Below are 15,730 nucleotides of genomic sequence, written 5' to 3'. Positions count from 1 at the left end.
GCTCCCACCAGTCCGCTGTGGAGCGGGGCCCCAGAGCACCCCCCCCCCCCCCGTGCCCGCCACGACGCTCCTAACTGCTCGCGCTCACTACGCATTTTCTGACTGCCTGTCCCTGCGGATTCCGAGCTCCGAGAGGACAGGGCCGCATCTGTCTCATTCCCTCTCGGTCCCCAGTGCTTCGTAGAGGGTGCGGCGCATCGTAGGCGCGTCGACTTCTTCTGTGCTTCGGGGGCTGACCCAGCCCCTTCTAACGGACACTTTCTTAAAGTGCGTTCGCCCGTCGAGGTCTGTGGGTCCTCTCTGGGGAGTGACAGTGGCGGCTTCAGGTCTCTGCATATCTCTGCTTTGATGGTGATGATGATGGTGATGATATTTTTAGTAATGACAGTAGTACCAGTAATTATAACGGAAAGTGCAACCACCTGTAGAGCCCCTTCTGGGCTCCAGGGGCCGTGTCCGGGGGCGTTTTGTAAGCATTCCTGTATTTGATGCTCACCGTGTGCCGACAAAGTAGGTGTCATTGTCTCGAGATTCAGAGAAACAAAAGAGCCTATGCAAAGGTGAGCTACGCGAAATCGCTTTGAGTCCAAGTCCGCCTGGCTTTAACACCAGAGCCAGGGGGCGCCTGGACAGCTCAGTCGGTTAAGCGTCTGACTTCGGCTCAGGTCATGATCTCGTGTTTTGCGAGTTCGAGCCCCGCGTCGGGCTTTGTGCTGACAGCTCGGAGCCTGGAGCCTGCTTCGGGTTCTGTGTCTCCCTCTCTCTCTCATTCTGCCCCTAGCCGCCCCCCTGCCATGCTCTGTCTTTCTCTGTCTCTGAAAAATGAATAAACCTTGAAAAAAATTTTTAAAAAACCCTAAAACCGGAGCCAATACGTGATGATCTTAGAGCGTAACTACCAGAGAGCAATCTGGATTCCCTTTATGCAGGATCCTAGGGGGTGGGGTTGTGCTGCTGGAGCACGGATGGTGTGCTGGCCGCCAGCTGAGGTTCCCACTTGCTGAGAGAATGACAGAGGTCTTCCTGGTCCAGGGAACACATGCAAACTCTTAGCTGTCGTGTGTCACAGCTTCAGAACGTTCGTTAGATCCCAGGGCGGCACCAAGAACAGGCTGATGCTTGGCGATGTTGTGTTATTTTCAGTGTTAACTAATTAGAGCATCTCAAACTTCTCTTGTACTTATTTTAAGCCCTAAAACAACCGTGTCTGCCAAAAGCCTGCTTATCTTGGTAAAAGCACCAAACCTACAAATAGATGGCTATTAAGAGCGACTGCTGTAAGCACCGAGACCATAGCCTCTGGGGACGGCAGATCTCAGCATGGGGTCGGCTTCCTCGGGGTGTTTGGAGGGTCTGGCTGCTGCTGGTGTAATTCCCCGATCACGTCTCGATGCCCCTGCCCAGGGAGACAGCTGGGTGCAAAACAGCCCACCGATGCCCAAGTCTGGGGCGTGGGGCCTGGCAAGCGAAAGGCCCCCAGCTCGCGAATTAGGCTTGCTTTGTAACGTTGTCTAATGAAAGGTAATTACCCTGACAGTACACTGTCCTTATGAAAAGTCATTTTGAGGTTATTTTATCCAGAGCTGCAGCCGTAAGTTGAGTTCCTAACTTCCCTGGCAGGGAAGGGGGTGGAGTTTGGCTACACAAGCCAAGGGGCTGGACCTTCAGGCAGGCCTGGGCTGGGGTCGCCGGGTGACCTAGGGCGGTCTTGAAAATAGAAATTGCGTTTTCTGGCCCGCAGTTTCACTCTTCCTGAGGTGCACGTAAAGGCCGAAAGGGAGACCAAGCCCTGCATTGGCCAAACAGCCAGATTCCACGCAGATTCCACGCGTGTCCGCCAGCCTGCCTCAGCAGGCCCCGCCCCTCCAGCCCAGGCCCCGCCCCCCAGCCCAGCCCAGGCTATAAACTCTCCTCTGTCTGCCCACACCTCCTTCCCCTCACTTAGCTTCTCAGACCAGCTCACCATCTGCTGATCTCCTTGTCTGTGTTTGCATATGACAAGGCTAGGAGGCGCCACAGCCTTCTGGGCTTTGTGTTATGAGCCCGCCTGGTCCCCGGCCCGCCCGGGATAGTGATGTTCATCTACGGAGGGTCAGAAGTCAGCATGAAGGAGATACCTGTCCTGGAGGCCCCGCTGAAGAGGACCCTTCTTTTCTGAGGGGGGCCTGAGCCCCAGGATTCCGAAGGATGGGTTTCCATTTTCATTCCCTTGTGGAAGCAGATAGGCAGGAGGCCGCTGGCGGGAGGCTGCTTCGGTGAAGAATTCAGGGGAGAGTGTGAGGCCACGTCCACGGGCGGAGGGTAAGAAAGCCTGAGTCTACAGCTCTTCACGGGCTGAGAAAGGAGTAGTGGGCGTTCCCACAGGCCCCTCCCACCGCAGCGGCTTCCCACCCCCCGCTCTCTGTGGTTCACAACCAGGGAGATTTTTCTACACGGGTGTTTTTGGTGGGGTGCACCCTCACCCCTCAGGCTTGCCACCTGCTCACTGATGGGTGTGCTTTAGTGGCACGAGGTCTCTGGCTGGCCAGTGCCACAAACGCCCCTCGTGCCACGGACACCAGGCGGGAACAAGCACAAAGGTTTCCGCTGCCCGACTTCGTGGTCCTGTAATTTCCTCAGATCGTGTTTCCTGCTTCGAAGGATCAAGTGGAAAAGGCGTGGGATTTGGTGTGAGATCTGGGCTCAAATCCTAGCTCCCCCTGCTGGGATTACCAACAACCTGCCTCACCTCCCCTAGTAAATGACGATGGGACCCAAAGCTACAAGGGCCAGTGGGCCCGAGCATCATGTCCCCTCCGGGGAAAAAATCATCCCCCTGTGTACTTTTAGCCGCAGAAAATCTCCATTAAAGCCCTGCGATTCGAACCTGCTGGGAGGTTCTCCCATCCGTCCTGCCTTCCCGCCTGCGGAGAGGCTCCTCATGCTGTGTGTGCCGTGGGCACCTGTACATTCAAACCTCGTGACTTATAGTGTTGTATACGCTTCTTTCTGTGTACTTTTAAAAATTGAAATATCGTTCACGTATGTGTGCTCGGGAGAGTAGATCACCTCATAAAACCATACGGCCTCTCAACTAGGTGAGACCCCAATGCTGTTCTAGCCAACAATGCTCATTTCCAAGCGAAGAAACACGGCGAGAAGCTCTGTGATCTGGTCGAGGGCAGAGTCGTGAACTGAATCTGCTCAGTGCTTTCTGCTTCTTATACTTTTTACGGCAAAAACAGGATAGAAAGCACCCCTCGCCAGTAGCCTCTGACACCGTCATAGCATCCGCCACACCACTAAATGTTTTCCCTGCTTTCGCCACGAAGAGGCGTTGATGTGGGTAAGGCCTCCCCGGGGATCTGCTGGGGTCTCCAGCCCAGTAGCACGTGCTCCCTTCAGTTAAAAGCAAGAACAGTGTTCCCATAAAGTCTGGTCATACGGTGAGACTAGACTGACCATGGGCTGCGTTCAGTTCAGCCTGACGGGAAGGTAGCGTGTTATATCTCAGGATTTGCTTAGGTGAGCATCCCGCTCATTACGTATTCGTTTCGGTGATGGAATTTAAGCTGCCACTTTTTCATTCAAAAGACATCATTTTTTTTTTTTATTATTAAAGAAAAGTCTGGAAATCTTTGAGGACTGGTGTGCATCTCAGAAATGGTTTTCTTCACCTTCACGGCTGCACCAAACGGGCTTGAGCCCCCTGCCGCCACCTGGTGGCAGAACTGGCCTCTGCATCCACTCCGGCATCTACCTTGAGCCTGTTGTGAGCCAGCTGGGGCTCGGTGACAGGGACAGGGGTGAACAGACAAGGTGCCGCCTCGCACGGGGCCCGCCTTCCAGTTTGTCATTTCAGCAGGACATCAATCTCTCCAGAGCGAAATTGTGTGACCTCAGTGTAGATAGACACTGTCACGACAAGCCCCGGTCCGACGACAACGGACAAACTAACACACCGGTCTGCTGGTTTCACTTTCCAGGAATCAGCGGCGGCCCCTTGGAAAACCACTACAGGCTAAAGCAGTTCCACTTCCATTGGGGAGCAGTGGACACGTGGGGCTCGGAGCACACGGTGGATGACCGCACGTACCCAGCAGAGGTTCGTAGACGCTATCCTAGCACCAAAGACGTGGGTGCTTTCCACGTGCCAGGCTCGCTTGTAGGGCGGCAGACCAGCCTGGCTGCCCAGAGAAAGGATTCCCAGGGCACGGGACTCCCCGCGCTCACGCTGGACCAGGCCATCCTGCCCGTCCCACCCACACGGCCATCCTGGGGCGAGGGTACTATTCATACTGTCCTCTACAGAAGGAGAGACAGAGGTGCTGAGTGGCCACTTGACTTGCCAAATCAGCCAGCTGGGATTCAACAACAGAGTCTGTGCCCTCAGCCCGGCACGCAGCCACGTCCGCGCTGCTGGTCGATCGTGGACTAGAAGCTTCCTGGCTCTCAAGGCATTCGGGGCCTCTCCTGAGACCTGAAAATCTTCACGACAGAAATCACCTTCTCGAAACAACGAGACATTTGCAACATCCCCAGATGGGAATCCGTAAAGAAAACGAGTAAGGATAAATGTTAGGAATTGGTTTTCGCAGGTACGGTGGGACGGCGAGCGGTGCCTTTAGACTCTCCCCAGTATTTCGTCACGAAATTTTTCCAACGGTGACTGGCAGGTCAGCACAGGGAGAGCCCGCGAGGTTGCCGCCCAGATCCTACCACGAGCGTTTTGCCCACATTCGCTTCATCACATGTCCGTCCGCCCACAAACCACCTGACTTCCTGATGCATCTCAGGTCAGGAGCTGTTTTTGTGTTAACTTTTCGCTGCCATCGCGGTGGAGGTAATGCTGTCGCTCAAACAGGCCTGGGCTCCAGTCAAAGTAAAACATGAAACCCACCTGCGATCCCAGCCCCAGAGGTGACCTCCGGGGACGGTTCATGAACAGGAAGTTACATCTCTGGTTGTAAGTAGACACAACTTGACAAGTAACACGGACCGAAGGAGCGGGGCCGGTTCCGTGCTTTTTAAGCAGCAAGCCTTCTATCTCGGGAACTGTGTGTCTGCACGTGGTTTTTAATGATCAGCTGACTTAACGGAAGAGGCTGTTGCACACAAGCAAGAGCAGAGCCTGGGCCCGCCGGGGGCTTTCCCTGAACCGGCCGAGCAGGGGCTGCGGGGCCAGTCCTGGCCAGGCCTCCGGCCCACGTGGGAGCGCCCGTCTCCCGTGGAGGTTTGGAAGGCAAATCCAGTCACTGGGGGTCCCTGAAGGAAGCAGTTACAGTTGGGGCGTTGGGCCCAGTTGTCTTTATTTCTGGGAGACTGAACTGGGACAACAGGTGGGGGGGTTCCAGGTGAGCCATGGATGGGCGGGTAGAGCTCACACCGCCCTCGGTGGCCCCGGTGCCTGTGGCTGGGAGCACTGGGGTTAGGTGGGAGTGAGGGGCCGCCTGGAGCATATGTGGACCCCACACCCTCCACCAGGTGCCCCCAGTCCTGGACTCCAGCGGCTGCGTGAGGAGGGGCTAGTTGACCACGAGAGGCTGGAGGGCACTCTGGAGTCTGTCGGTGTGGACTTGGTGCTCGGGTCACCGTTCAGAAAGGCCCCCGGCACACCAGGAAATACGTGCCCACGGCCAAGCCCCCTCTTGGGTCTGGGCCAAGCTCAGCATCGGCAGGGCCACAAGCTCTCATCACACGGAAGCCTGGCCAGGCCCCGGCACCCTGCCCCCCGCTGGCCAGCGACCCGGGAAAGCGTCTGTCCTGGACTCGTCCTCTGCCCCTCATTGAAAGCCTTGTCAGTTGGCCGGTCTTGATGGCGAAATTGGACTCGGGAAAACCCAGGGAGGGATGTGAAGTAAGGGCATAGACGAAGTCCAAGGGAGGTGACAGACGTAGGAAGAAAATGCAATCGGGACCACACGCTGACATTAAAAATTGTTCGCCGTTCATCTGACATCCAGATTTCACCGAGCGTCCCGGCAACAGGCAGCCGTCCCGGCACCGATTGCTGTGTTACACCGTTCACATCGGCCTCACTGGGTGGTTTGCCCCGAGTTCGGGAGCTGCAGGCGGCGGGCCTAACTCTGCGGAACGGACGCGCGGGCTGTCCCAGGGAGGCCACGGCCGCCTCGTGTGAACGCGCGTCCTTTCTCCTGGGTTTCAGCTGCACCTGGTTCACTGGAATGCTGCGAAATACCGAAGTTACAAAGAAGCTGTGCTGGGGGAGAGCGGCCTGGCCGTGATAGGCGTGTTCCTACAGGTAATGCTGGGGCGCGGCTCCCCTGGCGGGGCGGGTGCGCGGTGGCCGGGAGCTGCCTTTGAAACCCCGTCCCTGGAGAGTGCGGCGTGGCCCCCCTCCCGCCTGCTGCCTCTTCAAAGGAGCCTTTCTCGTCTGCGCCCTGCAGCTGGGGGCCCACCGTGAGCCACTGCAGAAGTTGGTGGAAGTCTTGCCAGCAGTCAAGCATAAGGTAGGCCACGCAGCCTGAAACCAGCAGCTCCAGAGAACCGAATTGGCTTAATTAACGATCGTTTGCAGGAATTAAAGGCCACTTTGGCAGAAGGGGGTGGCGGGGCTGGGGGAGGTCTGAGTCCACTTCTGGGAATGGGACTCGCTGGGGCTGATGCCCGCGTCCACGGGGACGTCCACGGGGCCCTGCTCCCCGTGGGCCCCTCCCTCCTCCGTACCACGGGCGTGCCGGACTCCCATCCGAGCTTCCCAAAATTCAGGGTTTTGCCATGTTCGCCTGCCTCGGGCACTATTTGTTACTTAGTATTTTTCCTTACGCTGTCGTTTTTTAAAAATCTTTAGCCTTGTCCCGGGCAATGGCATCTACCAGGGATAACATTTGTTTTAAACCGACGGAAATAAATGCCTAACCGTTCACATTTAAGAGCGTCCATTCGCGGGCCACCCGGCACACTCCTGGGGGGAAACTTAGCACCACCGCATCCCAGCAGAACGGGGACACCGGGGGACCGGGGGGAGTCTCGCCAGCTCGCCCGCTCGGCCCCCCCAGCTCCCTGCGTGCACCTTGCTGCACTAAAGCTCAAAAGACAATGACCACATTGCAGCTTTTCTCCAACAACAGCTGTGAAAGGACTTTGATGGAGGGGTGGAAATTCCAAAGAAATGTAGTTTATTTGTTCAGATACCAAACAAAAGAATTCCGCGACCCGAGGAGTCACGGTGGTCCCTGGACGGATGGGCTCCGACCCGTGGTAACAATGACAAGAGCGGCTCCAGATGAAAGCTGGGGGCCAGCCCTTCCTCGCCGGGTTCACGGGGTCTGTGCGCTCCCCCTTGATGTTGACCTCTGGGCCGGCCTCCTGGGGCCAAGACCAGATCACCCCCCGCTGCCTCATCCTGCAGCTCAGGAACTCTGCAAGGTCAAGGTGCTGGGAGCACCATCTTTCCCGCTGGTCTGCAGCCAGAGTAAACCCAGGAGGTCTTCCGCGTGCACGCCCCCCTCCCACACGGCGTGGCCTCCACCTCTTGGTGGGAAAGAGAGGACCTGGCTGGGAGGTGCTGTTTACGCCGGGGTCTGTTCCCTTCCACGGAAGCCCTGGAGCGCGTCTCCCCGCGGGCCGACCCAGCGCCTGGTGGGCAAGTCTCACGGGAGACGTGGCGTCAGCAGGGGCCTCACCCGTGGGCCTGACGCTCCCCCTGGGCTTTGGTCCCTCCCCTGGGAAATAAGAGTGAGGGTCTAGGGGACAAAAAGCCTGTAGAGCGGGAGTGTGTGTCTCGTGGAGCAGTGAGGGTAGCCCCGCCAGACTCCGTGGCCCTGCCTGCGGCCCACGCTGGGGGCCACCAACGTCTGGAGCCACTCTTTACATCTGCAGCCTCGGACGCCACCTCTGTGGCGTGCACCCTTTGGGCTTTGACACATGCACGGTCATGGGTCCTCCCGAAGTTTCAATTAGCAAGGAACAGCGGTGGGTGCACGAGCCGCGGCCCCCCGCCCCCCACTCCCGGGGTGGGACAGACTTGCTGCAGCGTCTGGGTTCTGCCACTCTTTACGTGGCTTTGGGAAAGTCAGTTCCAACTGTCTTACTTTCTCCTTCGCTGAGGGAGCAGGACCTCTCACAGGTGGTTCTGAAACTTGGCGGTAACAGCCTCGGCAGGTGTCTGGCCCGTCAGCACCCTTGGGCGCCTCAGGTCTTGAGGACACAACGGTGAGCGGGAACCTGGTCACAAAGGCGACACAGAATAGGATTCTTTGTAGGAAACGTCAGAACAGGCAAATCCGTGGAGACAGAAGGCAGATTTGTGGCGGGGGGTGAGGGGAGTTTAGGGTGCATGATCGCTAAAGAGCATCTACGGGGGCTCTTTGTTTCCTGGGGTCCTTTCTGAGGTGCGGAGAATGTTCTAAAGCTGACCAGTAACGGCCGCAGGTCACGATCGTGAATATACGGAACGCCAGAGCCCTGGGAGCTGTAAACGTGTGGGTTCCGGGCTCTGTGAACTGTATTTCAAATCCACTTTCTTTTTTTAAGTTTTATCTATTTATTTTGAGAGAGGCGGGGAGAGAGAATCCCAAGCAGGCTCCACCCCGTCGGCGCAGAGCCCGACCGAGGGCTCGCACTCACGAACCGTGAGACTGTGACGTGAACCGAAATCAAGAGTCTGATGCGGACCCCATGGAGCCCCCCAGGTGCCCCGCTGCTGCTGTTCCTTACGCGTTAACTAGACTGCTGCTCCCACAGTGCACAGCCAGCACAGCCGGGCAGTGCTAGCCGACGGCAGGGGTGAAGCAGCTCCCGTCCTCGCCTCCGACATCTTGCCTAAGGGCTCCGTGTCTGACTGGGGGGGCTGCAGTTAGGGTACAGCCGGGCCGCCTGGGCCCCAAGCGCCTGTGTCTGACAGCTGGGTGGCGGGGTCTGGACGAGCAGGGACGAGCAGACGAGCAGAGCCGGCCCGGAGCGGGGACCGCAGCAGAGCTGGGCACACTGGGTGCCGGTCCGTGCTGCGCTGCCCCCGGGCCTGCCCCGCCTCTGCAGAGCAGGGTGGGGGCGCTGTACTCGGCCTGCCAAGCCCAGGGACCCCGAGATATCCTATCTTCACCGAGCGACAGCCTGCCCGAGGGCCTCTGGCTGGGGAACCGAGAGGTCCTCCTTCGCACCTGCTCCAGACGCCGTGCCGAGCGGCATCCGGACCACAGCCTCGGTGCTCCCGCCCCTGATGGTGGATTTCTTCAGGGGGCCCAGCCCTGGGCGGAAGCAGGGGGGGGGGGCCCTGTCTGCGGGCTCCCTGCCCCCCACCTCGTTCCTGATTTTGTTTCTTGCTTGCTCATTCCAGCTGGGAGGTGGGGGGGTGTGAGTTCTGAACAGAGACTCCCGAGCCGGGGACGTGCCGACAGCATCCCCTCGGGCTGCCACACAGGGAGCCCGGCGCATGGTGGTCGAGGACAGCTGTCTGGAGAAGGAGGGTCCTGGCGTGAGGGTCAGGGGACGCTGCCTCAAGGGGAAGACCGGGTGTCCCAGAAGGGTAGTATTTTCTGGTGCAGCCACTACGGGAAACAGCCTGGCCGTTCCTCAAGCAATTAAACGCGGAATTGGCGTGGGATCCAGTGTCTCCGCTTCTGGCTACTTACCCCCAAATAAGTGCAAAGCAAGGTCCGGAAGAGGCGTCGGCACACCCGTGTTCTCAGCAGCACTTCTCACGGGAGCCGAGGGGCGGAAGCAACTCGGGTGTCCGTTTAGGGGGGCGAACGGGTAAGCAGAGCGTGGGCCGTGCACACAGTGGAATGTTCCTCCGCCTGAAAAGGGAGGGGGTCCTCACACCTGCTACAACGTGGGCAAACCCGGAGGACACTGTGCTCCGTGAAACCGGCCGTCACACGGGACAGTCGCGGTGGGGTCCTCCTGACACGAGGCGTCAGTTCCCCGAGACAGAAAGAGGTGGGGGGGGGGGGGGGCCGGGGCGGGGGGAGGGGGGCGAGCTGGCGTGTGACAGGCCGCAGTTTGTTTGGGAAGACGGAGAGGTCCCGGAGACGGATGGAGGGGGGGGGGGTGCCATGTGACTGTAGTTAGCACCACGGAAAGGCACACTCAGAAGTGGTTAGGGTGGCGACTTTCAGGTTACGTACGTGGCTTTGCCACAGTTTTTAAAAATGTAATGTTTTCTTCACAGCCAAGCTGTACAAAACTGAGTCACTTTAAAGGAAAAGTGTAAGCATCGGGCGGGGGTCCCTGCTCTGCACAGGACGGTCACGTTTTCTTGTTACTGCTCCCAAACGTGACCACCACACCCCAACCCCCGTCTTTATCCCGGGAACAAACTTGGGTAAAGATGGGGTGCCATCCCCTTCCTTCCTGCACGCCCCCCCCCGTCTCAGTCTGAGACCTGACGCCCCTGTGGTCTTGGTCCCCCAGGGGGCGCAGGTGGCCATGGGCCCCTTCCAGCCGTCCTGTCTGCTGCCCGCCTGCCGGGATTACTGGACCTACCCGGGGTCCCTCACCACCCCTCCGCTAACCGAGTCGGTCACCTGGATCATCTTGAAGGAGCCCGTCCAAGTGGCTCGGAACCAGGTGAGTTGTGCCTGACCCACCATAGCAGGAGGCACTGAACGAACCCACCCCTCTCGCTCTGTGTCCCCAAGATGCTGTGAGTGAGTGTCGTGGGTTTTATTCTCTGGTGTGTGTGTGTGTGTGTGTGTGTGTGTGTGTGTGTGTTAATGTTTATTTTTGAGAGAGAGACAGAGAGAGACAGAGCGTGAGCAGGGGAGGGGCAGGGAGAGAGGGAGACACAGAATCCAAAGCAGCTCCAGGCTCCAAGCCGTCAGCACAGAGCCCGACGCGGGGCTCGAGCCCATGAACCGCGAGATCATGACCTGAACTGACTGAGGCCCCCAGGCGTCCCTCTCTGGTGTGTTTTGGATATTCTCCCACAAGAAGAATTTTCTGACTGAAACAGAAGCCAGTTTAGATTGAACAGGGGTTCCGTTCTTCTGAGCCCGAGATAATAGTGTGGGAGAGAGACGGGGTGGGGATCGAGAGGCAGGGAGAGAGAGGGAGGGACTACACATAAGGAAACGCTTTTTGGCTCTACCTGATCTCTAACGGTCTCGAATTCGGACGTGGAGAATATCCGTGATGACGAATGGTTGAGTGGGCTCAAGGCTTGCTCTTCAGTCTCTCGGGCTAAAGTCACTTTACAGGAACAGAAGTGACATTGTAATCGGGACCTGGGTCCTCGCCCCTAATGGGACCTCAGTAGGTATTTTCGGGTGAACACATTAACCAAGAAAGGAATGTCATCGATGAATTTTGCAAAGCCGTTCAAGAAGAGGGGTCCTTGAAGGAGAAGAGAAGATTTTAGGGTTCATCCTGCTCCCTTGGATGTCAGAAGAGTAAACAGTGGAGACTGCAGAACTTTCTCTCACCTAAAGACGTTATATACGCTGGGAGAAAATTCCGGAAGGACTACATCAGTCAGCTATTGCTACAATAATGCTGCATAACAAAGCGCCCCAAAACTCAATGGCTCAAAACAAGCATTTACTTTTCCTGCGTGCAGGTGGTGGGTTGGCCGGGGAGACTCTGTCTTAGGCTGTGGATGGCAGGGTGGTTGGGGTCTGCGTCGGGCCCAGTGCGTCTCATGCTCCCTGGGCCGGTGGCTCCCCAGAGCCGGTCTCCACGGTCCGGACAGACACACAGAAGACAAGCACACGACCGGGGCCAACTGAGGCGCCTGCGGGCATGGCGTCTGCTCGTGTCCCGTCGGCCACAGCGGGTCCCAGCGGGCAAGGCTGAAGCGGGCGGGGCAGGGAGGAGGTGAGGGAGCGCCCAGAGCAGTGTCCGGTCTCCCACAGATCCACCCACACAGTTAATACTGGCCGCCCCAGCATTTCTGCAGCGCGTTCACTTTCTTCCTCTTCCTTTCTCAGCGTTCTTCCCCCCACCCCCCAAAGTAAGTAGATAGATATTACCTGCTTCCCTTTTAAAAAGCAGAGTGTTTTTTCCTCTGGAAATCTCACGAGTGTGGAGACAGGCTGTCTGTGTCGGGCCACCCGGAGTCTGGGGACGACAGACCCGCAGCGAGCTCGCTGCCCCGGCCCCCGCCCCGCCTCGCCAGTCCCGCGCACTCTTTCTGAGGCTCCGGCCTTGCGATTCTGCGACTGTCGTCTCACACGAAAGTCCCGGAAGGACGCCGTTTGCCGTGGGAAGCGGAAGTATCCACTCTTCTCCCAAACCAGAACCGTCAGAGACACAAGGAGGACCCTGGTCACAAGATGGCCCCGCGTCACCAAGACCCCTTCTGTCACTCAGGGACTGTAGCCGGAGAGGGTGGGACGATGAGGACAGTGCCTGCACACTGCTGTCTGGGGGGAGTAGAAACACGATCGTGTTGTAAGACCGGGCGGGGAATGTTACACACCAACGCGGGATGAGAAGCCCCTCACCCTGACCAGGGGACCTGGCGGGGAGGAGCGTGCACCCCCTGGACGGTGGCAGGAGGTCGCCAGCTGGAGGGGAGGAGAAACACAGTGTGTCTGGGAGAGCCAGCGGGCGTGCCCCGGGTGGGCGCACTGTGCCTGAGCGCCTGAGCCCGTGGGCTCCGTGCCCCTCACACCAGGGCGGGGGGTTGCAGGGGGAGGTCACCAGCCGGCCGTCCAGATCGAGCCTGCTCAATACGCTGTCCCAGCCCCGCTTGTAACTGGACACGCGAGTGATTCTCACCGAGCCCCTGAGTATACTCAGAACAAACGAGATGATAAAGAAATGGACGTTTAGCTCCCTAAGAGAGAAATGACTCTAACGTTACTTTAGCAGTTATGTCATATGGATTAGTACATCTAGTATGTTTGTGAGCATGTGGACCTATTCGCCTATGTGTACCTGCATATCTGTTGCTGTGTAACAGCCCCAAAAGGTGGCGACTCAAGGAAACTATAACCACGATTACCTCTCCGAGTTGCCGTGGGTCAGGACGTGCGGGGTTCCGGCTTGGGCTCGCCCGTGGCGTTGTCGTCAGATGCCGTGGGGGGCTGCCGTCGTCTGAAAGCTTCAGTGGGACTGGAAAGTGGCTCCCTCACGTGGCTGGCAAGGTGGTGCTGTCTGTTGGCTGGTGGGGTGGGGGGGTGCCTCGGCTCCCCTCCCGGGGGGCTGGTTGGGTGTCCTCACAACATGGCGGCCGGGTTCTCCAGAGCAAGGGACGCGAGAGAGCAAGATAGAAGCTGCGGTGCGTCTTCTGAGCCAGCTTGGGAGTCACCTCTGCCGCCTCGTGTTGGTCACACGGGGCCACCCGGATTCGGTGTGTGGGGGGCGGCTGTGCAAGGCAGGAGGGACGCTCGGGAGCTGGTTCCCGCTGTACCTGCACCCAGATCACTCTGCTTGCTGTCCGTTCCAGCTGGCCGCCTTTCGCACGCTCCTGTTTTCTGCGCCTGGTGAGGAAGAGAAGGCCATGGTGAACAACTACCGTCCGCTTCAAGCCCTGATGAACCGGAAGGTCCGTTCATCCTTCCGGCCTATGGAAGAGGGCATGAGATTCTAAATGCATTATATCCGAATCGGCGGGTAGAACTGACTTTTAAAAGAGGAAGTTCTGTGTCCCAAGCTTCACAGTCTGATCAGACCTAACCTCTGACGTTAAAAAGAGAGAAAGAGATCATTGTCTCAGTCAATGGACTTTTCAGTTGCAAGGAAAAGAAATCACTTCAAAGAAACTTAAGCATGGTGAGGAATGGAAATCTGGGACGCGGGGTATCTTGGGGCCCCGCGGCAGCGCCCTAGCAAGCACCCGCTAACTGAGGTCACCCGCCCAGCCCCTGGCGGTCTGTGCTTTCTTCTCTCTGCTTCTCCTCACTCATGGCCACCCCGTGCTTCCCGGGCGACGCAGAGACTGGGCCCCACGTGCGTCTTTCCCACCTCCGGATTCCTGGGTTGTGTCAGTGTCCTGGGGCTGCTTTGGCAAATGACCACAAACCGGAGGGGCTAGAACAACAGACATGTGTAGCCCCTCAGTTCTGGAGGCGAGGAGCCCACATTCCAGGTGCGGGCGGGCCTGGCCCGCCTCCCAGAAGCTGCCCGTCTTCCTCGGCCCGAAGCCCCGCCTCCACCTTCAGAGCAAGGGCTGTCCAAGGTGGCTGTTCAGCGCCCACTGCCGCCTCACGGCTGTTCTGGAAGGTATGTAACGGTTTCTCCCTGTGGGGTTTTGGGTTTTAATTGTACTGAAACACAATTACGTAAGTGACCGTCTTACCCACATTTAAGCGAACAGTTCTGTGCTGTGCGGTGCCTTCGCAAGGTCGTACAGCCGTCCCCACCACCCGTCCCCATCTGTACATCTTACAAGACTGGAGCTCTGCCCCGGGACACACTCCCCCCTCCCCCAGCCCCTGGCAGCCACCGGTCCGGTGTCCGTCCATCCGTCCGTCCCTGGGATTTTGACGGCTCCAGGAATAAAGTATAAATGGAATCCTACAGTGTCTGTCCTTCTGTGACCGGCTTCCTTCGCTGAGCGTGATGCCCACAACGTCCACTCGTCTCAAAGCACGTATCGACTGTTCCTTTAGCAGCCTCCTGATCGATAATGGTATTTGTGTTTCCGGAGCATCACAGATATGTCCCTCTGGTGGGGACGCACCTGTGCGGACGGCCCAGTCTCGGCACCCTCCGACATGCCATTGCTGGCAGCTGCGGTGACGCACAGACGGACGGACACGTGCTGGGCCGTCTGCTGAGGTGCGGCAGTAAACTGCGATTCATTTTAGGGAGATAAAGAATAAATAGACTGATGATGGTCCACAAATAGCATCTGAAATCACAGGGAAGCTATGACACGGATGTGGTTTGTTTTGGCAAAGATGGACATTTCCCCCAACCTCAGAGCTTCCCGTGAAGTTCCGTGCCGCGGGGCCACGGTTTACGGCCTGGTTCGGGCTCCACCAGGTTCTGGCACCCGCTCCAGAGAGAGCAGTCCCACACTCCCTGCCACACGCTCTTCCCTCGTGACGCCCGGGAGGTGCCAGGCAGAGGCGACGGCACGAGGTGGGGCCGTCAGCCTGGGCACAGAGCTGGATGGGGGGGCGGCTCCGGATGGACGGTCCGGGAGGGAAGAGGACAGTTGAAGTTTGGTTTGGACCCAACACACTTCTTGTCTCCCGGGAAGATGTCGCCACTCCTGAGTCTTCAGTGAGGTGGACTTTCGCCTGCGGGCGGAGCGTCCCGTGGCTGCCGCACGAGGTGCCACAAAACCACAGGCTCGGTGGCTTCTGACAACGTGCATTTGTCGCCTCACGGTCTGGAGGGCAGAGGTCGGTCGCGGCCACACGGAGCTACAGTCAGGGTGTGGGCAGGTTCCTGCGGGAGGCTCCGGGACGGAGCTGATTCCGGGCTTTCCCAACCGCTGGAGGTGCCCGTGGCCCCTGGCTCGTGGCCCCTCCTCCACCTTCCAAGCTGGACGCTGCCACCAGCCTCCACCACGCCGTCCCTCTGACTTTGGCCCTCCCCCTTACGAGGGCCTTGCGAGTCCCCGGGGCCCACCAGGATCATGCGGACTCTTACCCTCTCGTCTCCAAGTCCCTTTGCCACGTGAAGTCATGTAACCACAGGTCCCGGGGGTTAGCATGAGGACATTTCAGCCGTCCACAGTGTATACGCAAAACCACACGGTGGCAACTTCAGCCTAGCAGCCCTGAGACTGGTCTCCTCTGGAGGTGAGGGGACGGGACGGATTGGGAAAGGTATGGGGGGAACCGCAGGGGTCGGAGGAAATGGATATTGAAAATGCTCCAGAGCAGCCCTGTCC

General features: G+C 58.4%; 1 protein-coding gene across 3 annotated transcripts in view; it reads left to right on the top strand.

Moving 5' to 3' along the window:
• CA5A (carbonic anhydrase 5A) overlaps positions 1-14,403 on the top strand; it is a 29,323-nt gene extending 14,920 nt beyond the window's left edge. Inside the window, exons 3-8 of one of the 3 annotated variants that reach the window (XR_006300210.1) lie at positions 3,966-4,084; positions 6,146-6,241; positions 6,387-6,449; positions 10,354-10,509; positions 13,331-14,106; positions 14,194-14,403. Coding sequence is in view for 2 of the 3 variants with exons in the window: in XM_043599851.1 (XP_043455786.1) it covers positions 3,966-4,084; positions 6,146-6,241; positions 6,387-6,449; positions 10,354-10,509; positions 13,331-13,474 (578 nt within the window). In the remaining variant the exon portion in view is untranslated. Of the gene's footprint in view, positions 1-3,965; positions 4,085-6,145; positions 6,242-6,386; positions 6,450-10,353; positions 10,510-11,040 lie in introns of all 3 variants that reach the window. The other 2 variants (XM_043599851.1, XM_043599852.1) reach the window with 2 other exon arrangements.
• Positions 14,404-15,730: the final 1,327 nt, after the last annotated feature.

This window comes from Prionailurus bengalensis, chromosome E2, assembly GCF_016509475.1.
Source record: "Prionailurus bengalensis isolate Pbe53 chromosome E2, Fcat_Pben_1.1_paternal_pri, whole genome shotgun sequence".
Classification (NCBI taxonomy): Eukaryota; Metazoa; Chordata; class Mammalia; order Carnivora; family Felidae; genus Prionailurus; species Prionailurus bengalensis.
This window is presented reverse-complemented; position numbering and strand designations above follow the sequence as displayed.